Below are 23,717 nucleotides of genomic sequence, written 5' to 3'. Positions count from 1 at the left end.
AGCTATACGTAACTGTTCACGAATGCATGTTAGTGCTTAAAGAGTTAAAGAGAATTTTTAAAAACAAATTTAAAAACATTTGCATTGCACCTGAAGTAAAATGACTTTAGATTATAAAGTCAGGAAACGAACCTTGATGTTAAATGTAAGTCATATATGTGTGATGGCTCCTCAGGAGTCACATGCAAGAAGCTTGGAATTAATGCTTAATTTGAATGTTTTGTAACTTGAGATTTCTCAGCCATTTTTTTCCCCAAAAGTTGCCATGAGTTCAGAGTATTTTCTTGAATAAAGAGACATTGTAAGTCATATCATTATATCTTATATTTTACTTTTCAAATGTTATTATCAACCTAATCATTACTGTTTAACAGTGTACAAATAATTTTCTATGTATTCAGAATGTTTTGTGAGTGGCTTGAAATTTCTTATGTTGAATAATGTGTAGTGAAACCATAAACCAATAGGTGTTACTTTTGCCAGTCTCCAGATTCTCAGTTTTATTCATAAAACATGCAGGCTTGAAAGGAATTTGAGCTGTAGTGCCCTTAACTCTCTTAAAAAATAAGCGGTGTGGTGAGATGTAAAGGTAGCTGGAGTGCCTTTATCTTATTGTGTGCATCTTTCTAACTTTTACAGGCATTTTAGATCAATCTGCAGTATGGGTAGATGAAATGAATTATTATGATATGCGGACTGACAGGAATAAAGGGATTCCTCCCTTGTCTCTTCGTCCTGCAAATCCTCTTGGCATTGAAATTGAGAAGTGAGTACTGTCTGGTTCTTTAATTTCAGCTTCTAACAATTTTGTGTTCTTGCAGTTGAGGCATTCATATTTCGGATGTCCTAGAGAGCACAGGTAAAGATAAGTCAGCCAGATGTATTATTTACTCTTATTATTTATTTTGATTATTATTTTTTTATTTTTATGGTTATATTTATGAAGTCTGATGAGTTTTGCTTCAGTCAGTGTTTTCATTAGGTAAAATCTCTGACAAAATTATTTTAGTTTTTTGGGGGAGTTTCCAATATGTGATCAAAAAGTATTTTGAAATTTTAATAACAGTACTACCTTTTGGTTTTGGGGTTTGGCTGTGGAATGTAGGCCCCATACATGCAAAGCAATATTATACTATGGAGGTGTCCCCCAGTTCATAACATACTCGTAATTAATAATATGAACATTAGTACATTTTAATGTTTAGATGATACTTGAAATCAGTAGTATTCATGTTCTTCACTTTCCTAAAAATATTTTAGAATAATTTGGCCCAAAGTGGTCTTTTGTTTTTGATAAGTCCTCCCTAAATTTTTACTTAACCCAGACTTATTTAACTTTCTTTATCAGAATTGTGCCAGTCGAATGATACCTTGTTTCATAGTGAATTTAAAGTTTTGTTTTCATAATCCCAAGTGTGTGTGTGTATGTGTATAATATATATATCTTAATCAATTCATCTAATATATTTTATCTAATTTATTTTCTGGCCTTAGTTATTCTGATTACAGTGTTACATGATGGGTGTTGCCTCCTGAATAGTCATGAAGGGAAGCAAGTTAGTTCTATCAGTGTCTTAACCATATCTGCATTATAGGTTTTCTAAGAATGAGGAACATTTTTTACCAGTCTTTAAATACTGAACCTTCATGTATACACTTGAAGATCATTAATACTTTTGAGGGCAAACTACATTTTCATTGCTGTAGTATCCCTGCTCTAGAGGATACAGGAGCCCCCATTTTGGGCAGGGATTGTTTGTTGAAAGCTGTAGAGTTTAGCAGCTTTTAGCGAGCTTGGGATGCCCAGGTTGCATATTGAAAGCAGGGGGCATTCTAAAACTGTTTCAAGGGTTTCAGTATCCTGTAAATGAGGACTGAGGCAGTTCAAAATAGAAAGATAAAGGGCAGGAATGTTTGAGTACACTATCAAGTAAGGGCAGGTAGGCTTGAAGTTGACTGAAAACCCATGAAGGGCCTGCATCAAAACTCCAGAAAGTCATCTTCTTCCCCTGGCTGCTGTGAAGTGTAGGAAGGAGGATCATTTTGACTGTTCTTCCTTAACTAAGAGGCAGCTTTTCAGAGGAAACAGACCAAGGGGAGTTAGATAGACCAACCCTGTCTTAGTTAGGGTTCCCATTGCTATGATAAAACACCATGGCTGAAAGCAACTCGGGGAGGGAAGGTTTTATTTCATTAAGCACTCTCAGTTCACAGTCCATCACTAGGGAAAGTCAGGGCAGTTACCTTGAAGCAGGAACTGATGTAAAGGCCATGGAGGGGTGCTGTTTCTGGTTCACTCCATGGTTTGCTCAGCCTGTTTTCCTACAGCACCTTGGAACTCCAGCTGTTGTGTGACAGAACGTTTTTGGAGTGACACAACTCAGATGTCTACCCACCCCAGATAGGAATCCCATGACAGACCAAACTGGATACCACTGAAGTCCAGCTGGTGAATCAATGAGTTTTAATGGGGGCTACCTAGCATGAGTGACAGCTCACAAAGCTGGGAACCTCGAGAACATTGCACAGCCTACAGGCAGCTCAACAGCTTTGAGATTATTCTGGGTGCCTCAGTTTGTCTACCTCTTCTAGGAAGCTTAGCTGGTTTCTGCCTGTTCCAGGCAGCTTCTGGTTTCGAGTCATCTTTGCAGCTCAGCCTCACATTGTCTAAGAGAGAGTCTCAGTTTTTATTGCATACTCTGCCTCATAGGGGCCTAGAGGATCTGCCCAGTTTCAGGGACTTCCTGAAGCTATTTTGTGTTGTTTACTTTCTTGCTTAAGGAGCTTCAGGGTGAAATGTTTTACTCTTGGAGGGAAGTGTTATGTAACACCAGCCCAGCGCAATACCCCCATAATAGGTGGGGCCCTCCCAAATCAGTCACTAATTAAGAAAATGTACTACAGGCTGGCCTATGGGCCAGTTTTATAAAGGCATTTTCTCATTTGAGAGACCCTGTACTCCAGCTTGTGTCAAGTTGACGTAAAATTGACCAGCACAACAACCTGTTCTCGCCATAGTTCCTATTCTCATTTTCCTTTTGGCAGGTAACTCAACCTCTTCTGATCTTTTAGCCTGGTTGCTGCTAGCCACAGAGTAGTCTAGCAGCATTAGTAAAATCAGGAAGGCAGGCAGAAAACATGGCGTGAGAAGAAGACTTAGCTCTCTTCAGAATTGCCTTACATTTCTCTGAAGAGGTAGGGTCCTGTGACTTGGAGCCAAACTCTCTGGCTTTGAATTAGGCATCCAGGGCTTAGTGCTGATCACTTAAGGTCTGGCCTGGTTTTCCTAGGCCTTTCTGTGGGCTGTTGTGAGCACCGTGCATGAAGACAGGTGAGCATGGCTGCCATGTGGCTTGTATGCTTGCAGTCTCCTTGATACTTTGCTCCTTTCTGACTCAGGACAAACATCTTTTATGTTAATGTTATAGTTTCATTCTGTTGCTATGACAAAAATGTCCTGGCCAAAAGTAATTTAGGGGAGAGTTCATTTGATTTAAAATTCCCGGTTCCAGTATATTATTTTAGGGAAGTCAAGTCAAGTCATGTATGGAATGAGAATTCTTGCTTCTCAGGACTCAGCTAGTTCACTCTTAAGCAGTGAGGGCCCAGTTCATGGCATGGTACCATTCACATTTAAGATGGTTCTTCCCACCTCCAATAACAATCAAGACAGTTCCCCACAGACATGCCAACAGGCCAACCTGGCCTAGAAAATTCCTCTGTCAGGTCCTCTCCCGAGATGATTCTAGGTTGTGGCAAATTGACATCTAGAACTATCACAAGTAAGTGTATATAATAATAGTGTTAAAATAAAAAAAAAATAGGTTTTATTTATTCAAATAGGTTTTTCCTCCTGCCCTGTCTTCTCTCTATAGCTCCTTCCCTTCCACCTAAGAAAGCTACGTGTATTTTCTTGAATTCTGTTACATGAAGGTTTGTTTATTCTCTTGTTGTGGGATCAAGGGAAAGGAGAGGCAGAATGTCAAACCCTAGTGGGGGTCTGCTTTCCTAACTCACTTAACATTTTTTAGTAAAACCCTTTTTGTCTCCGTAGATAATGATGTTGTATTCAGATTATAGTCCTAACTGCCTTTGGTATTATTAATGTCTTGTATGAATTTCTTCTTTTTTTAAAAAAATATTTATTTATTATGTATACAATGTTCTGCCTGCATGTATACCTGCATGCAAGAAGAGGGCATAAAATCTCACTATAGATGGTTATGAGCTACCATGTGGTTGCTGGGCATTGAATTCAGGACCTCTGGAAGAGCAGCCAGTGCTCTTAACTTGTGAGCTAGCTCTCTAGCCCATGTGTGAATTTCTTAAGTCATTCAAAAATTTTAAAGCACTGAATGAGGAACATGGGGATTTTAATATTATTTGCTAGTGGAAAAGTAGTGATTAACACGGTCTGAAGAAATATTAATGCCTATTATAAAACAACCACTTGTGGTCCTGTTGACTTCTCAGACTAGTGGGAGGCGGCCTTTGGAAAATGAGTCAGCACTTAGTAGTTGCCCTGCCAATATTAGATTCACTATAGTTGACTTAGAGGAAGGATGAGGATTCCTGTGGTGCTGTGCATAGTTTCTTTGACTATGAAAAAACAAGTGAGAATAACATAATATAGGCTCCTTGTTGCTTTTGGTATGAGTCAGGTTTTAATATATTTTATTGGTGGACCCAGCATGCATGCCGTCATCTTTCAGCCAACAAGTTTTTAACAACTGGCATTTATTGGTGCCTTCCACTGTTAAAGTCCTTCATGTCCCTAAATTTTTAACTGATGTTTTTGCACACATGGTGCCGTGGTACCTATAAAAACGTTACTAATTGCTCTGAAGAGGTAACTTCGCTTTGACTGAGACTAGGCTTCGCTTGTAAAAGGTCTGTATTTCTGATTTACTGTGCTGACTGTCACAAATACATATGTTCTTGCCTGGTTCCAGTTATAATGGATACAAACTATTTAAGCTGTAAAAGAAGATAAAAATAGGCTCACATTAAGTGAAAGTCCTCCGTAGATTTTGTTTCTTAAAAATCCTGTTTGCCTAAGGAGAATGTTTATCAAAAAGACGTCTTGGCAGTGTGCTTGTATGAAGTGAAGGCAGAGAAATGGAGCTTGGCTCCTGCTTTCAATCACTTCCCACTTCCTGAGTGAACTATTACTGGGAATGGTGTCTAGAGTATTCAGCTGATGCATAGGCATTATCTGTTCTATTTCTGCATGGATTTTGGGCCGTGTGCACCTGGCTCTATTCTTACTACTTGGATTTCCAACAGAAAGAAGTAGTGACGAGTTTCCCGAATGCATTCAGAAAGCTGCCTTTGCAAGAAAGAGAAGGTGACAGCCGAGTCATTTCTGGGAACATCATCGAAGTGTCTCCAGTTTACCGTTTAGACTTTTGTAAAGGTCATCTATGGCCATACCACCCTAAATGCACCTGATCTTGGGAAGAATTTTGTAAAGGTCAATTTGTGGCCTATGATACAGTGCCAGAACTATGCTGGACTTTAAAATTTAATGTGATGTTGTAGATTATGTTGTTGAAATTTAAAGCTGAAAGAAATGAGTATAGCACAGCCTTCAAAGAACAGTGTGAGTCCATTAACTGTCAGCAGCCCTCTTGTCTTCCATGGCCACATCAAGGAAACATGCAAGCACATAGCATGGTTTCTAGTATGTGTTTTACAATCATTCCTGTTGTGTATCTGTCTGCTTGGTCAGATGCCCGAGGCCAACCCTTTTTAGAAGGAAAAGTCTGAGTGTACACTGCCATCTGATGAAAACATTTTTAGGGTCAGCAGGTATGGTTAATGGAAAAATTGCTTTGATTCCTTCTTGAAAATACCTTGTGAGTTTCGTGGTGCCTTCAAGCGTCTCCCTCCCAGATAGGATGTTCAGATGGGATGTGAATATTCACCTCGCTTTTTCCTACAGGCTTGTTGGGCTGTCTTTCATCCTGTAACTCTGGGCAGGCTTGTAACTGTGTGTCTGCCACATGGGCTAGCTTAACATGTTGTTCTTTCCTGTTGCTGTGAGGAAGCCATGGGCGTTTTAAGTCTTCATAGATCTGTAGCTTCTTTATTTAGAAGTACCAGGCAAAACCATGACTAAAGACATGTAACGTCTAAGTATGTTTATTTGTTTGTAAAAATGATAATATTTAATTTACTTGCTATGCTGAGGTTAAAATACTAGCTATAAAGAAGAGAATGTAACAGGTAACAACATTTTTGAGCAGCTTTTCAGAATTAACATCAATTTTAATCTTCAGACTATTGCCAAGAGTAAGCTGTTGTGACCCTTAGGAGTGTATGGAACCTGGGGAGGTGAGCTGCGTTCTCAGGCTGGGCATACAGGTGGAGGCATCTTGGGGCCTGTGCTCTCTGATCCTTGCCCACTGCCTGTGGGTCCTGTAGGAGTCAGCTGCACTTTTCAGCTCCTGTTTCTGTTTCATACTTTTTAGGTATATATGTTTTGATCAATCTATTTTAGTGTAATTTTAAGGCTAGAATACTAAATCAAGATGCCTTCAGCTATAGGTAATGGAAAATGCCAATTCATTTGTGTTTTTTTCTTTTTTAATAAAACGGACACTTCTTTTCTCATAATGTACAAAATGTAGAGGTGACACTCTCTTAGTCATGTTGCTGAGGTTTGCAGAACTCCGGTCTGCTCTTCTGATAAACCAGTTTCCTTCATCATTACAAAATACTTTTAAAAGTTCTCGCTGTTGAAAGTTGGCATAATGATGTGTAGGGGCGAAAGAACGGCTGTTTCTTCTGAGTTCTTTTTTAAATGTGTACACCTTTTCCAGGAAGACTGCCATCAGCCTTTCTCAGACATCACGGATCTGAGTGGGGTAATAAGGGCGAGAAGAGAGCAGCACATGCTTGGCTTACAGCTGCCATTGTCCTCAGTGAAAATGCTAGGGCTGTATGGAGAGTGTCCTAGGAGTGACAGCCCAACTCGGTGAATATAAGGAAGAAGTGAATACATCTAACAGCCGCAGGTCCCCACAAGTCACCGTCAGGGAGTGTGTGGATATGTTCACATGGCTCAAATAGGGTTCAGTCCCCCGTGAGCTGAGTGCAGGCCTCCTTGTGTACTGGTGAGGGCTTGGGAATGTTCCGTCTTACCTGTTCCTTCATCCTGCCCTAGCCCTGTACCTGGGTATTTAGAGCAAAAGTGCAAGGATGTGTACCCAGTAGGTAGGCTTGGCCACCAACCGCAGAAAGTAACCCTTTAAAGATAATAGCAGTAGAAACTGCCACAATGGCCTGTATGGCTGTTGTAAAGAGATTGCAGTGCCACTGCCTCCTAAAAAAGCTCACATCATTCTTTTTCAGATGCCTTAAGCTCTTCCTGGTCGTTTTTTCAGTGTTGAAGGCATCTTTTAATAAACCCAACTCTGCTTCACAGTGCCTCATCCTGAAATTCTTTTCTGTGCTGAAGCCCAGGATCCAGTCTTACCTGGGTTGAGCCCTTTAAAACTGTAAGGGAGCTCCTCAGGCTGCTGCAGGTGACTGTGCCTCAGTTCCTGTTGTCTCTGACATGACCACATAAAGGGTTCCATTGGCGTGAACTTGAGGCTTAACAGAAAGCAGAATTGGGGTAAGGGTTAAATGATATGTATGGTTTGTCATTCCTGGCCAAGGTGTGCTCTGAATGGTCATGTCTCAGTTGAGATTCTGCAAGGTTATTGGAAGAAGTTCTTGTCCTGTGTTGTGGTTTGAATAGGAAAGGCCCCCATAGACTCATGTGTTTGAATGCTTGGTCCACTACTAAGAGATGTGGCCTTGTTGGAGGAAGTGTGTCACTGTGGAGTCAGGCTTTGAGGTTTCATATGCTTAAACTAGGCCTACTGTGGCAGACTCCTACTGCCTGTGGATCAAGATGTAGAGCTCTCAGCCCCTTCCCGAGCCCCATGTCTACCTGTGTGCTGCTAAACTACCCGCCATGATGATAATGGACTAAGACTCTGAAACTGTAAGGCAGGCCCAATTAAATGTTTTCCTTTATAAGAGTTGCCATGGTCATGGTGTCTCTTTATAGCAATAAAACCCTAACTAAGACATCCTGTGAGTGAACGGTCTGGTTCCTATAAGGTGATGACTTTGCTCCAGTATGCAGCCTTGCTGTCATGGAGAGCTGTACTTATCTGGGGCAGTGTGTCCAAGGCAACTACAGATTTAGGGGAAGAACTCCTGTGCCTTCTGTTACCTTGTTGGCCAAGTATGGAGTCAGTGCAAAATCAGTTTCCAAGTGCCTATTGCAGCCTACAGGGTGACACAGTAACTGACAGAGAGGAAGGATAAAAAGCTTGGCATCATCTACCCCCCTTGTAACAGTCAGCCCACCAACTACTTACTGATCATGGCTGGGGGAAGTAATCAAAAGTATTACATTGGGGTGAAGATGAAGCGTTGGTCGTGGTGAGGCTCCTTAGTATATGTGTGGGCTGTGTGGGTAATACTTAGGTACTGAGGCTCTAGACACAAAAATGCACAGACACTTGAGCTGCCCGTATTTTCTTTTAGCATAGTGTTTCTCTTTGAATATAATGTAAAGGTATTGCTCTTACAGTGACGTTATGTTTATACTGTGTAATTTAGCTTGAGCAGGGAAACCTTTTTGAGAAAAGGTTCAGCAAGTCAGAAGAAAAAAGTGCACACAAACATGACTCTGGTATGATCTGTTTGAAGCTCTGAAGCTTCTTGTGTGAGAACTAAAGTTGCAGAAATGAATTCTAAGAGATAAGCAGGGTCAGTACAGGGAAACCCTAGAATATGTAGCTGAGAACTTGGACATCATCCTGCAAAAAGGGATGTAGGTTAGCAGTAAAACCTGCAAGGTTATGTGCCTAGGGACAAGGCCTGGCTAGGGCAGATACAGTGTGAACTTTTCCTGAGGAATAACAAATACCTGCTCACCTCAGATAGGTCAGTGACAGGCTGGTGTTCACCGCAGTTAGAAAAATGGCAGGACAGTGTTCAAGAAATGATTCCACCTGTGCTGGTTAATTTCAAATGTCAGCTTGCCACAACAAAGTTTATGTGGTAGGAAATCAGCCATAATATAGAAAGTGTATTCTATACATATGTTCAGATATGTTCTCAATAGCTTACTATATATAAACATAGGCTCGTATGTTAATTTATCGTACATTACTCGGTGGTATCAGTAGCTGGTATCAGTTGTAATGCATTTTAACTTTTTTTTTTTCTTTAGAAGTAAACTTCCTCAGAAGGAGTTGGAAGGGCTGTTCCCTGGCATGAGTGCTGATTTCACAAGTGAGAATTTTTCAGCAGCCTGGTATCTCATAGAGAATCATTCCACCACCAGGTTAGTGGATGTCCGGCAGACCCTGAACTCTGAGGGCTTCAGACAGTGGGCTGATGCAGTAACAGTGGGCTGATGCAGGAAGGCTGGCTTAAGTCTGGCCTTGCAGATGTTAATGTAGCTGTAGGGCTGTGAGTTCTTTGACCTTGGTGAGTCCCTGACAGTCTCAGTTTAACTTTGTTTATAAAATGATGTTCTTAGAAGACTTTTATTCCTGATGATATAAAATGTTTATAAAATGATATTCTTAGAAGATTTTATTCCTGACCCCCACCATGTAGAATCTTAGTAAGGGACCCAAGCTGATACATGTGAATGTGGTATAGTTCCTTATCAGTCACAAAAAATGGTAAGTTCTGTGTGAAATGTAGAACACCCTGCCTTCTCTGACCACAGAGCAAAGAAACTTGAGTCAGTTTATCATTGTGTGAAGATAAGGAGATGGTTGAACCTCAAGTTCAGGTGTTCCTTTAGCATTTTCCCCGTACTATAAAGAACATTTGTAACTTTTTTTTTACCAGATTGATTGAAAACAGCAATATTAATGAAAACATTAAAATAAAGGAGTTAATACTTAAGATTTATATTCTTTGTCAGTGAGTTAAAGTATATGTTAATACAATTTTATTCACTTACAGAGGTGAAAACCATTAGAAAACATGGGAAAAGTTGGTATTTTAATACATAAATAAATTTAGTCTGATAATATTTTAAAGCAAATACTGCAAGAGTCAGTCTATAATTGTAGAAGATAGCTTTAATTTTTCATTATGGACATTCTTTTTCTGTCATAACAGAATTGATATGTTTTGTGTGTGGAATTACTGTGGTACTTAAAATAATATTGCAGATTTTATTAAGAGATTTTTGTCAGTTCATGTAGAAATAAAATTTCTAAAATACAGAGGCCTACCTCCCTTTTCTCAGCTTTTGATAGAGATAAAATGGCATGGTCATATTATTTGTTGTTTTATTGCAACATTTTAAGCTAGCATTCACGAAAGTGAGTTTTATCCGCTTCCTTCACACATGCATCTCATGTGCTTTGCTTCTTGGCTCTTACTTAAATTATAAATCACCCACAGGCTTTGTGTAATTTTGTCACTAAGGACAGAGGCCTGGGTATTGAGTGGTGAGGTGAGCATTGTGCTCAGTGTTTCAGGATACTTTCGTGTGTGAGTGGAAAAATCTGCCTTTGAAATTCTGTCCCTTAACTGGGCCAGCTACCTCTTCCCTGAAAGTAGAAAATCCTCAGAGCCTCTATCTGCCAAGTCATGTATATTATAATATCTACATTTGTACTTTCTTCTTAGGGATCTGCCCTATTTAGATTTCCATCTGACGATGTAAGACTCCTTTTATATCTGTCAGGCATAACAATAAATAAAAGCTTTAGATCTAGATAAGAATTTGAGTTTAAGTTTTTGTGGATGGGGTGGTGTTACCCTCCCTCCACTAGGAGTCCTGTCTAGATAAGATTTTGAAAGTTTTTTTGTGTTGTTTTGTTTTATGTGGTTATTGTATTAATGTATTGTATTAATACTAGGAAACTTTAGCATGCCTAGTATTTTACACTTAAAGGTTCATCTTGTCAGGAATCTGAGACAGTTGATTTCTTTTAATTCATTTTAGTTTTGAACAGCTCAAGATGGCAGTCACCAACCTCAAAAGGCAGGCCAACAAGAAGAGCGAGGGTAGTTTGGCGTACGTGAAGGGTGGCCTCAGTACCTTCTTTGAAGCTCAAGATGCTCTCTCAGGTAAGGCAACCCTGAGAACCATCTGCTGGGACTTCCACTGTTCCACTGTGGAAACCTGACACTGTGCTCCCTCATGTTTATAGGGTGTGACATTCGGTCTGTATTTATAAAAGTAGAGGTTTAAAACGTACCATAAATATTTGTTGCAGAGTAAGCCGGAATCTCTTTGAAGGCCTAGTACTGTAAATATTTGTCTCTAAGGCTCTGTCGACCCATCTTACATGTGAAACAGGAGACTCCTATACCTCTCTATGATGCTCAGTCTTTGAGGCTGATAAGAAATTGAATCCCAATGAGCAAAGTTCTAGAATTCTTAAGTCCTTTTACAGACATCACATCTTACTCATGTGCCTAATTTTAAAAATGTTCCTCATTATGTGTTTCATTTGAGAAGGACTAATGATAATGTGGCATTGTTTTTTAGCCATTATCCTAAAGGCCCCCGACATACACACAGTCAGCTGCCCACTCTGACATCATGATTATAAGAAAGGAAACTTGTATTAGTGTTTCAGATACTTCAATGAATGACATTGAGTAGGTTTTTAGAAACTGCTGTTAGTTCTTTTGCATGTAATGAAAATATATAATACATATTTTTATGTTAGTAACATGTAAGTATATATTTATAAAATTTACCATAATTACTTATAAAAATGAAAGTCTCTGTAACTAAGTACTTGTATGCTACTACTAATTTAATAATTTATCTGTTTGTTTATTTATTAGTGTGTGTGTGTGTGTGTGTGTGTGTGTGTGTGTGTACACCATTGCACTTATGTGGAGGTCAGGACAGTTCTGGAAGTCAATTCTTCTTTTCATCATATGATGCCCAGGGAGAAAACTAAGGTTGTCAGGATTGGTGGCAAGCATTTTTGTCGACTGAGCCATCTTACTCCTTCATAACTATTCATATTTCTTAACTATCTTTAATATTTAACATATATTAAAAACTCTTACTATTTTAAAATATCCACCAAATTTTCTGCATTCACTAAGTATGTATCTCATATTGCCCCTTCCTTGTAGGTGGAGGTTAGGACTTTGGTTGAGTGAAAGGTTCATGCTGGGGGGCGGGGAGGGAATGGAGTAAGGAGAGCCTCTTCTTTGATGACCCCTGGTGCTCTGTGGTTGCTGATCTCTTTCTGCATTACCAATAGTTGTTCTTATGACAACAAGAGAGACCTGTAGACAGACTTGTGTTGTAAGGTGAATACAGTATTTACGAGACATTTACTCTATCTGAAACAGTGGTTCTTTTTTTAAATTTTATTTTATTTTATTAATAACACTTTATTCACTTTGTATCCCCCATAAGCCCCTCCCTCCTCCCCTCCCAATCCCACTCTCCCTCCCCCTTCTTCACGCATGCCCCTCCCCAAGTCCACTGATAGGGGAGGTCCTCCTCTCCTTCCTTCTGATCTTAGTCTATCAGGTCTCATCAGGAGTGGCTGCATTGTCATCTTCTGTGGCCTGGTAAAGCTGCTCGCTCCTCAGGGGGAGGTGATCAAAGAGCAGGCCAATCAGATTATGTCAGAGGCAGTCCCTCTTCCCATTACTATGTAACCCACTTGGACACTAAACTGCCATGAGCTACATTTGTGCAGAGGTTCTAGGTTATCTCCATGCCTGGTACTTGGTTAGAGTATTGAGTCTCTGGGAAGACCCCTGTGTTCAAATTTTCTGGTTCTGCTGTAATCCTTGTGGAGCTCCTGTCCTCTCCAGATCTTACTATTTCCCACTTCTTACATAAGGTTCCATGCACTCTGCCCAACAGTTGGCCATAAGTCTCAGCATCTGCTTTGATAGTCTGCAGGGCAGAGCCTTTCAGAGGCCCTCTGTGGCAGGTTCCTAGGTTGTTTCCTGTTTTCTTCTTCTTCTAATGCCCATCCTCTTTGCCTTTAGGGATGGGAATTGAGCGTTTTAGTCAGTGTCCTCTCTCGTGATTAGTTTCTTAAGTTGTACAGATTTTAGTAGGTTTATCCTATGTTATATGTCTCTATGAGTGAGTATATACCGTGTGTGTCTTCTGCTTCTGGGACAGCTCACTGAGGATGATCCTTTCCAAGTCCCACCATTTACCTGCAAATTTCATGATTTCCCTTTTTTTTTTTTCATTACAGAGTAATACTCCATTGTGTAGATGTACCACAATTTCTGCATCTATTCTTCAGTTGAGGGTCATCTGGGCTGTTTCCAGCTTCTGGATATTACAAATAAGGCTGCTACAAACATGGTTGAGCAAATGTCCTTATTGTGTACTTGAACCTCTTTTGGATATATGCCTAGGAGTGGTATGGCTGGATCTTGAGGAAGCGCTATTTCTAATTGTCTGAGAAAGCGCCAGATTGCTTTCCAGAGTGGTTGTACAAGTTTACATTCCCACCAGCAGTGGAGGAGGGTTCCCCTTTCTCCACAACCTCTCCAGCATGTGTTGTCACTTGAGTTTTTCATCTTGGCCCATCTGGGTGTAAGGTGAAATCTCAGGGTCATTTTGATTTGCATTTCCCTAATGGCTAATGATGTTGAGCATTTCTTTAAGTGTTTCTCTGCCATTCGATATTCCTCTACAGAGAGTTCTCTGTTTAGCCCTGTTCCCCATTTTTTAATTGGATTACTTGATTTGCTGCTTTTCAGCTTCTTTAGTTCTTTATATAGACTGGATATTAGCTCTCTTGTCACATAAAGGGTTGGTGAAGATTCTTTCCCAATCTGTAGATAGTCGTTTTGTTTTGATGACGGTGTCCTTTGCTTTACAGATGCTTTTCAGTTTCATGAGTTCCCATTTATTGATTGTTGCTCTTAGAGCCTGTGCTGTTGTTGTTCTGTTCAGGAAGTTGTCTCCTGTACGAATGAGTTCTAGGGTTTTTCCCACTTATTCTTCTGATTTAATGTGTCTGGTTTTATGTTGAGGTCTTTGATCCACTGGACTTTAGTTTTGTGCAGGGTGATAAGTATGGATCTATTTACATTTTTCTACATGTAGACATCCAGTTGGACCAGCACCATTTGTTGAAGGTGCTATCTTTTTTCCATTGTATGGTTTTGGCATCTTTGTCAAAGATCAGGTGTCCATAATTGTGTGGGTTTATTTCTGGGTCTTCTGTTCAATCAATCTGTTCCATTGATTCACCATTCTGTTTCTATGCCAGTAACATGCAGGTTTTTTATTACTGTTGCTCTATAGTACATCTTAAGATCAGGGATGGAGATACCTCCAGAAGATCTTTTATTGTAGAGGATTGTTTTAGCAATTCTGGGTTTCTTGTTATTCCATATGAAGTTGAGAATTTTTCTTTCCAGGTCTGTAAAGAATTGTGTTGGTAATTTGATGGGAATTGCATTGAATCTGTAGATTGCTTTTGGTAAAATGGCCATTTTTACTATGTTAATCCTGCCAAGCCATGAGCATGGGAGATCTTTCCATCCTCTGATATCTTCTTCTAATTCTTTCTTCAGAGACTTGAAATTTTTTTCATACAAGTCTTTGACTTGCTTGGTTAGGGTTACACCAAGGTCCTTTAAGTCCTTTGTTGCTATTGTGAAGGGTGTTGTTTCCCTAATTTCTTTCTCAGCCCTTTTGTCTTTTGTATACAGGAGGGCTACTGATTTTTTTGAGTTCATTTTGTATCCGTCCACTTTGCTGAAGGTGTTTCTCAGCTGTAGGAGTTCCCTGGTAGAGTTTTTGGGGTCACTCATGTATACTATCATATCATCTGCAAATAGTGATAACTTGACTTCTTCCTTTTCAATTTGTATCCCCTTGATCTCCTTCAACTGTCTTACTGTTCTAGCAAGGACTTCCAGAACTATGTTGAAGAGATATGGAGATAGTGGGCAGCCTTGTCTTGTCCCTGATTTCAGTGGGATTGCTTTAAGTTTCTCTCCGTTTAGTTTGATGTTGGCAATAGGTTTGCTGTATATCGCCTTTACTATGTTTAGATATGTGCCTTGTATCCCTGGTCTCTCCAAGACTTTAAACATGAATGGAAGTTGGATTTTGTCCAATGCTTTTTCAGCATCTAGGGAGATTATCATGTGGTTTTTTTTCTTTCAGTTTGTTAATATGGTGGATTATATTGATGGATTTCTGTATATTGAACCACCCCTGCATGCCTGGGATGAAGCCTACTTGGTCATGGTGGATGGTATTTTTGATGTGTTCTTGTATTCGGTTTGCGAGTATTTTGTTGAGTATTTTTGTATCAATGTTCATAAGGGAGATTGTCCTGAAGTTCTCTTTTTTTGTTGGGTCTTTGTGAGGTTTAGGTACCAAGGTGACTGTGGCTTCATAGAATGAGTTTGGTAATGTTCCTCTGTTTCTATTTTGTGGAATAGTTTGAAGAGAACTAGAGTTAGCTCTTCTTTGAAGGTCTGGTAGAATTCTGTGCTGAAACCATCTGGTCCTGGGCTTTTTTTCAATGGGAGACTTTCGATGACCGCTTCTATTTCCTTGGGGGATATAGTTGTATTTAATTGATTTACCTGGTCCTGATTCAGCTTTGGTAAGTCGAATCGATCAAGAAAATTGTCCATTTCATTTAGATTTTCAAATTTTTGGCATATAGACTTTCGCAGTAAGTCCTAATGATTGTTTGGATTTCCTCAGTGTCTGTAGATATGTCCCCCTTTTCATTTCTGATTTTGTTGATTTGTCTCTCTGCCTTTTAGTTAGCTTGGCTAAGGATTTGTCTATCTTGTTGATTTTCTCAAAGAATCAGCTCTTGCTTTCATTGATTCTTTGAATTGTTTTATTTGTTTCTAATTGATTGATTTCAGTCCTGAGTTTGATTATTTCCAGCCGTCTACTCCTTTTTGGTGTGTCTGCTTCTTCTTTTTCTAGGGTTTTTAAGTGATCCATTAAGTTGCTTGAATGAGCTGTCTCGAATTTCTTCTTGAAGGCACTTAGTGCTATGAACTTTCCTCTTAGCAGTGCTTTCATTGTGTCTGAGAAGTTTGGGTATGTTGTGTCTTCATTTTCATTGAGTTCTAGGAAGACTTTAATTTCTTTATTTCTTCCCTGACCCAGCTGTCATTTAATAGCAAGTTGTTCAGTTTCCATGTGTGTGTAGGCTTTTTGCTATTTCTGTTGTTGAGTTCCAGCTATATTCCATGGTGATCACACAGGATACAAGGGATTATTTCAATCTTCTTGTATCAAAACCGTGGTTCTTAACCTGTGGATTATGACTTCTTCGGCGGCTGGGGGGTGGGGTGGGGGTGGTATCTGTAGTAAGAATTCTGAAATTTGTTTTCTTTAAAAAACACAGAAATATTTTAAGAATATGCATTTATTTTAATCCCAGGTGTGGAATATGGGGCTACTTTAGATTGCCCACAGCAGCTCACTATGATTTGCCATGTGCTCTAGCAGGAGCATGATTTTGCCAGCTGCAGATCGTTTCTGCAATTGTGTGATGTTTGGAATTTTGGAAAGTTTTCAGAGGGTATATAAATGCTAGAACCCTGATAGGTGGACTTGTTTGGTGATCGGTGGTCATTCAGGAGGCTTGGTAGTGGTTTGTTAGTAGTTGTGCTCAAAGAAGAAATAGATTCAGATCTCTCCCTCTCTCCCTCCCTTTCTCGCCTCTCCACCTCCCCATTCTTCTTTTTTTTCCTCTCTAGTGTTGGGGGTTGCACTGGGTTTGGAGGGGTGGAGAGAAAAGAGTGGGAAAAGGAAGAACCCACAAAGTAGCAAAGACTATCTACAAGCAAAGAAGAAAGTAGATTCAAGGATCTCTCTCCTCTATTCTTCTTTCTCTCCTATCTAGAGATAGAGGGTAAAACTGGGGGGATACAATTTATTTCTAATATCAGAGATCAGACCTCTACTCTTGCCTGATGCGTCTAAAACAAAAAGGGGGAACTGTAGAGAGCTGCGGAATGCTGTGCCTTAAAGATGGAGCTGGTTTCCGCCTTCCACCTTCCTGATGGTGAGTGCTCTCTGTCACGAACAACTCCACATTTGGCTAAGGCTGAGGACCTGGCTTGCTTCCATGTATGTGGACCTATCTGCATTGCCCACGTGGCACGCCTGGGTTGGCTACCCAGAGGCTATTTAAGCTGTGGACTGGCTTTCCCCGGGGTCAGATGATTGTTCAAGGTTCCTGAATAAACTGCATTGAAAAAAATAAAAAAAACGAATACATAAATTTTAAAGAAAAAAAAAAAAACTGGGGGGATAAAGGGCAGTAAAAAGAACCCACAAAGTAGCAAAGAGAAGCTACAGGGATCAACTCTTTCACAAGGGTCACCTAAAACACAGGTATTTACATTAATGTAACTACGAAAATTACAGTTGCTAAGTAGCAACAATATTATGTTTGGGGGTCATCACAGCATCAAGAACTGTATGTATTAAAGGGTTGCAGCATTAGGAAGATTGAGAACCTCTGCTTTAGAAGTATGTTGGGAAGTTGAGACTGAGCAAAGATCACACTGACTAACTGCTAATAATTTAAAATAATTATCATAGTCAATTTGAAAATGTTAGAAACATGCCATAAATTTGGCCTGTCTGGTTTTGATATTGTTAAAAACCAGGAATAATAGACAAGAGTTATTTGTTGGTGGAGGTAATCATATTAACACTGTGATATAGTTTCTTTTGGTTTGTTTTTCTTTGCTAATGTGAGTATATATCACAAAATCATATCATATGTAGAGTTCTGTGTACTAGAAACAGTTTTTTTCTTTCTTTAACTTATTATACCTGCTTGCATTCATTTTGCAAAGTGGTGTTTTTTCTTCCTGCCCAGTTCCTCCCGTTCCTCTTTCTTAGATACTTCCTCTCCCGTTCCCTCTGGGTTCGTGTGGGCAGTGGGAGGTCTGGATCTACTTACTCTGCTGAATAAGATCTCCAGTACATCGTTTTTCTTGTAAAGACAACTTGTTTATTTATGTCATCTCACCTACCTACTGACCTACCTACCTGCTTAACCTATAATCTATCACATGTTCTTTATTCACGCATCAGTTGGTGGATACCTATGCTGACCTGATAACTTGGCTATTGTAACAATGTAGTAAACAGAAATTTGCAAGTCATCTTTGGTCTGCTGACTTAGATTCCTTTGAATGTATTTTCACGAGTGGCATGGATCACATGCTAGCTTCATTTTTGTCTTTTGAGAGGTCTTCATAATGGCTGTTTATTCCCAGCAGCCATTCTTTCTTTTTACCCAACCCTTGTGTTCTTGCCAGCACTGTTTGTTGTTTGTTTTCTTAATGATCACATTCTGATGAGTGAGGTGGAATCTCAGTATAGTTTCCATTTTACTTTCTCTAAGGACTAAAGATGGTAATGATTTTCTCATGTGTCTATTGGGCCTCTCTATTTCATCTTTTGAAAAGTGCTCTCTCATTTCTTTTTTCCATTTATATTAGTATATTGTTATATTAGGTTTGATATTTATTTTTATAGTACTTCTTTACATCTTTTAGATATCAGTCTCCTCTCGTATGTATACTCAGCAAAGATTTTCTCCATTCTATAGACTGTCTCTTCCTTCATTTTGTTGATTATTTTCTTTATGGTGGCAAGGATTATAACTTCATGCAATTCCATTTGTCAAATTCTGTTGTTTTTTTCCTGAACAATTTTAGTCATTTTCAGAAAGTCCTTGCTTAATCCTATATTTTGAAGAGCTTTCCTCTGTTTCTTTTGAGCATTTTCATGATATCAGGCTTTATAGTAGGTCTTGATACATTTTGTACATTTTGGTTAGGGATTTTGTTGTTGCTCTTGTTGTTGTTTTTAATCAGGTAAGAGATATAAATGTAGTTTTATTCTGTTTTATTTTTATAGGAATATATTTTATTTTTGTTTTCTAGGAATGTTGTTTTATTCAGGATATCCAGCATGTGAATACTGTTTTCCTAGCACCATTTCTTGACAAGGCTGTCTTTTTTCCAATATATATTTTTGACACCTTTGTCAGAAATTAGGTAGCTGTAGGTATGAGGGTTTATTTTGGGGTTCTCTATTCTATTCCATTGGTCTGTCTGTTTTTGTGTTAGTACCATGCTGTGTTTTTATTATTATTATTATTATTATTATTATTATTATTATTATTATGGCCTTACACACTTAAGTAGTATGATAACTTTATTATTGTCCTTTTTACCCAGGATTGCTATAGCCACTCAGCTTCCCTATGTGTTTGTGCTTCTCTATGAAACCCAGAACTGTTTATTTGCATAGAGAATGAAACTCCAATTTTGATAGCAATTGCGCTGAATGTGTAAGTAACTTATACCAACATAGCCACTTTTACAATACTAATCCTGCCAGTGCGTGAAGGTGGGAGATTCTTCCATTTTCTAATATTCTCGTTTTTTTCCTTCCAGTGTTTTAAAGTTTTCACTGTAGAGCCCTTTTACTTTCTTAGGATTATTCTTAGATTTGTTTCATTTTGTTCTGTTGTGGGTCGCTGTAATTTGAGTTCTCTGCTCCTGATTTCTGTTTTGCCAAGTTCATTATTGGTATATATATAGTAAAGCGACTGTTCTGGGGGTTGATTTTTATATCTTGCTACTGTACTTATAGATCTAAGAGTTTTCTGGTAAAGCCTTATATTTTAAATACAGGTTCATGTCAACCATTATAGTGTCACAGACCTTTCCTAGGGAGATACAACTTACACACACCCATATCTATTTACCATGAGGGAATCCATGACAGACCAAAGCAATGACTGCAACGCCCTCCGGCTTGGTGAACCGTAAGTTCTCACTGAGCTTACAAACAGAAGGATGGGCGATGATTACAATTTTGAGCAGGATGACTCAAAATTGTAACTGCATCACCAAAAAGCCAATCCCAACATGGGTGTCAGCTCACAAAATGCCTCCCTGGAGCTCTCTGCTTAGCTTGCAGGTGGCTGTACAGGTCAAAGAAACAAGCCCTCTCCTCCTTAGCTGGCTGGCATCTCCCTAGATGTGACTTTTTTATCTATCTATCTATCTATCTATCTATCTATCTATCTATCTATCTATTTTTTATTTTAAACCTTCTGAGTCTCATGAGCCTTCCCTTCTGTTCTGGAGAAAACATTTCTACAACTACAAATAGTGATAATTTGCTCCTGCCATTCTTATTTCTCTTGCTCCCCACCTCTGGCCAAGACTTCATGCACTATACTGTGAATAAGATTAGAAAGAGTAAAACACTCTACCTCAGACCTTACTGTAGAGCACTGGTTCTCAACCTTCTTGACGCTTCAACCCTTTAATACAGTTGCTCATGTTGTGGTGACCAACCCAACCATAAAATTATTTTTGTTGCTATTTCATAACTGTAGTTTTACTTCTGTTATGAATAGTAAATATCCGCATTTTCTTGAGGTCTTAGGAGACCTCTGTGATAGGGTTGTTTGACCTTTCTCAAAGGGGTCATGACCCACAGGTTGAGAACCTGTGCTTTAGGGACTCACTTTCCACCTTTTCTTCATTAGTATAATGTTGGTACAGATTTGTTGGATATAATCTTTATTCTACAGAGTGTTTTTTCTACTCCTCCTTTTTATTGTAAAAAGATGTTGAAGTTTGTCAGAAGCCTTTCTAAGTTTTAGATGTGATTTTCCCTTTTGAGTCTATTTATGTACTGTACTATATTTGTTTGAGAATTATTATTTGAAAATTCCTTACATGCATGTAATGTGTTTTGGCCTAATCTACCCACATTCTCTTCCTTCCAGTTTCTCCCTTATTCTTCCTATAACTTTTTGTCTCCAAATTTCATGTGCTGTTTTTTAGCACCCTTAAATCAGTGAGTCTGTTTAGTTCTGCCTACATGTGCATGAGTGGGTAGAGGCATCTGATGTCCAGGTGTGCATTTCTGATCAACACTGACCTGTTGTGGTGGTTTGGATGAGATGTCTCCCAAAGGCTCAGTCATTTGAAACTTGGTACCCAGTTGGAGGTGCTGTTTGGGTATGCTAAGAAGGTAGGGCCTTGTTGGAGGAAGCGTGTCACTGGAGACAGGCTTTGTTTGAGGTTTCAGAACGTTACACTGTTTTCAGTGTGCTTTCTGTTCTGTGATTTTGGTTCAAAGTGTGAGTTTTCAGTTTCCTTCTCTTGCAAATATGTCTTCACTCTGTTGTCATGAACTCCTAACCTCGGTAACCATAAGTCCAGATAAACTTTTATTTTATAACTTGGCTTTGTCAGGTGTTTTATCACAGCAATAGATACTCTTATATTCCCTTTCCTCCCTAATACCCATCAATTACCAATAGCCACTCAAATAGGGGTAGAACTTCAAAGCACCTCTCCACATCTGTGTTGGCTTGACATTTTGTAGGTCTTGCATATACAATCCTAGCCCCTGTGAATTCATGTTGTAACAGAGTTGTCATATTTGATAAATATTGGTTCACTGCAGATGTCTACTCCCTATGTCTTTTACAATCTTTTGTGCCCTCTTCTGCAGCAATTCTTACCTTGAGAGAAGGAGCTCTGATGTATATGTCCAATTTAGAACTGAGCATTCCATTCTCTTTGCATATCAATCAGTTGAAAATCTCTATGTTGATCTCTATCTACATAAAGAAATATCTCTAATGAAGGTTGAGAAATGCACTAATCTTTGTATATAAACATAAGAACTTAGATGACAGGTTATTATGATGGCCATTTTGCAGAAGAGTAGTAGTTCTGTCTTGTAGAGCAGGTTTTGAATCCTGTCAGAAAGTGGGTTGGCTACTCCCCTGACATTCATACCACTGTTGTACTAGTGCTCATTGTATCTTGCCAGCTATTGTGATTCACAGGAATCACAGCCAAGTAAGAATGTTGCTGAGGTTTCTTTCTGGTAGCATGTACAGCACCTTCCAGCATTATGAAAGCCAGATAGTAGAGATGGGCTTTCTAGGTTAGTACAGGCTGGAGTTTTTCATGTCTTGCCTTCAGATTCTAGAGGGAACCAAGAACAATGACAGTAGTAATGGTAAAGACAAGAGTGTTTTTGAGGGGCCCTATGGGGCCCCACTGATCAACAACTTGAAAAGAAGTAGACCACACCCATCACTCAGCTTTTTATTAGATAATCTGTGGCTTCTGGCATTGTTTTCTCCCTCGACCCCAACCCATTATAATATAACTCCACTGCATTAGCCATGCATGTGTGCATGTGTGTATACACGTATACATGTGTAGATGTATATATTTTGTGAGGGCTCTACAATAGTAGGTTTCTATATTGTATTTTGCAAAGCTTTTGTGTTATCTCTTCCCATGCTCCAGCTTCTAGCCTGCCCTCCTATTCGTACCACATTAATCTTCTTATTTCATTATTCTCTTTACTCTTTTGTACTACCTTTGCTCTGTCTTCCTTTCTGTGAAATCTCACTTTTCCAGCATGGTCTTGTACACATTTCCTACCAGTATGGGTAATCAAGATGTAACATACATATTTGAAGATTCAAAGCTAGCGTCTAGCAAGAAAACAGGCAGCATTTATGTTTCTTGGTCTGGGTTACCTCATTCAGAATGATTATTTCTAGCTCTCTCCATTTACCTGTGGATCTCATTTGTCTTCACAGCGAGATAATATTCCAGTGTATATATGCACCCCATTTTCAGTATCCATCTGTCAAATAAAGGAATATCTCTTTTCTGTTTCTGTTTTCTGGCTGTTGTAAAGAGCAGCAATGGATATGGATGAACAAGCTTCTGTAGTAGGGGATCAAGTTCTTTGGGTACATGTCCTTAGAGAACCCCTTGACCTTAAACAGCCAGGAGAAGTAAAGGGGTCTGCGCCCTTCTCCCTGCTACTCCTACCAAGGGTTGGAAGGTTGGTAGAAAGGAGGCAAAGGCCTAAATACCCCAAATAAAGTAGAGTTTTTAAAACGAGTGCTACAGAAACCAGTGCACTCCCACAAACAATAAATAAGTATTAAAAAAAAAATTTCTCAGCCACCTGTCTTCTTTTGAGAACTCTTTAGTTTCGTGCCTCAGCTTTTAATCAGATTTTTTTTCTTTTCTTGGTGTTAGGTTTTTTCTTTGTTCCTTATATATTCTAGACACCAACCCTGTCAAATATATACTTAGTAAAGATTCCCCCCCCACTTTGTGGACTACCTCTTTCCTTGAATGAAGGTGTTCTTTGCTACCTAGAAGTGTTTTAGTTCATGAAGTCTCATTTATTACCTGTTGGTCTTAATACCTATGCTACCTGGATACTGTTCAGAAAGTTCTTTTTTTGTGCTTATACTTTGGAGCATGTTCCATACTGTCTCCTCCTACAAATTTAGGGTATCCTGCATTGTATTGATCAAGGTGAAAGATAAGGATCTACTTACATTTTTCTATAGTTAGCTATCCAGTTTGACCAACAACACACTTTATTTAAGATGATACATTTTCTCCAGCATGTATGTATGTATGTATGTATATATATATATATATATATACATTTGGCTCCTTTGTCAGAATTCAAGTATAGGAACATAAACATGTCCAGGGTCTCAGCTCTATTCCATTGATTAATGTGTCTGTAATATGTCTGTTTTCTGTCAGTACCATACTATTTTTAATACTCCAACTCTGTAGTAGAGCTTAAAATGAGGGATCGGTATACCTGCTAGAGTTCTTTTATTGTTCAGTGTTAT

General features: G+C 39.1%; 1 protein-coding gene across 2 annotated transcripts in view; it reads left to right on the top strand.

Annotated features, from left to right (window-relative positions):
- Exoc2 (exocyst complex component 2) overlaps positions 1 to 23,717 on the top strand; it is a 165,366-nt gene that overhangs the window by 39,960 nt on the left and 101,689 nt on the right. For both annotated transcript variants that reach the window (XM_060372888.1, XM_060372887.1), the window contains 3 exons: positions 640 to 766; positions 9,239 to 9,352; positions 10,982 to 11,106. In XM_060372888.1, the coding sequence (XP_060228871.1) occupies positions 640 to 766; positions 9,239 to 9,352; positions 10,982 to 11,106 (366 nt within the window). The remainder of the gene's footprint in view (positions 1 to 639; positions 767 to 9,238; positions 9,353 to 10,981; positions 11,107 to 23,717) is intronic.

Source organism: Meriones unguiculatus, chromosome 19, assembly GCF_030254825.1.
Source record: "Meriones unguiculatus strain TT.TT164.6M chromosome 19, Bangor_MerUng_6.1, whole genome shotgun sequence".
Lineage (NCBI taxonomy): Eukaryota > Metazoa > Chordata > Mammalia > Rodentia > Muridae > Meriones > Meriones unguiculatus.
The sequence above is the reverse complement of the archived record's forward strand: the minus strand, read 5'-3'. Positions and strand labels throughout refer to the sequence as shown.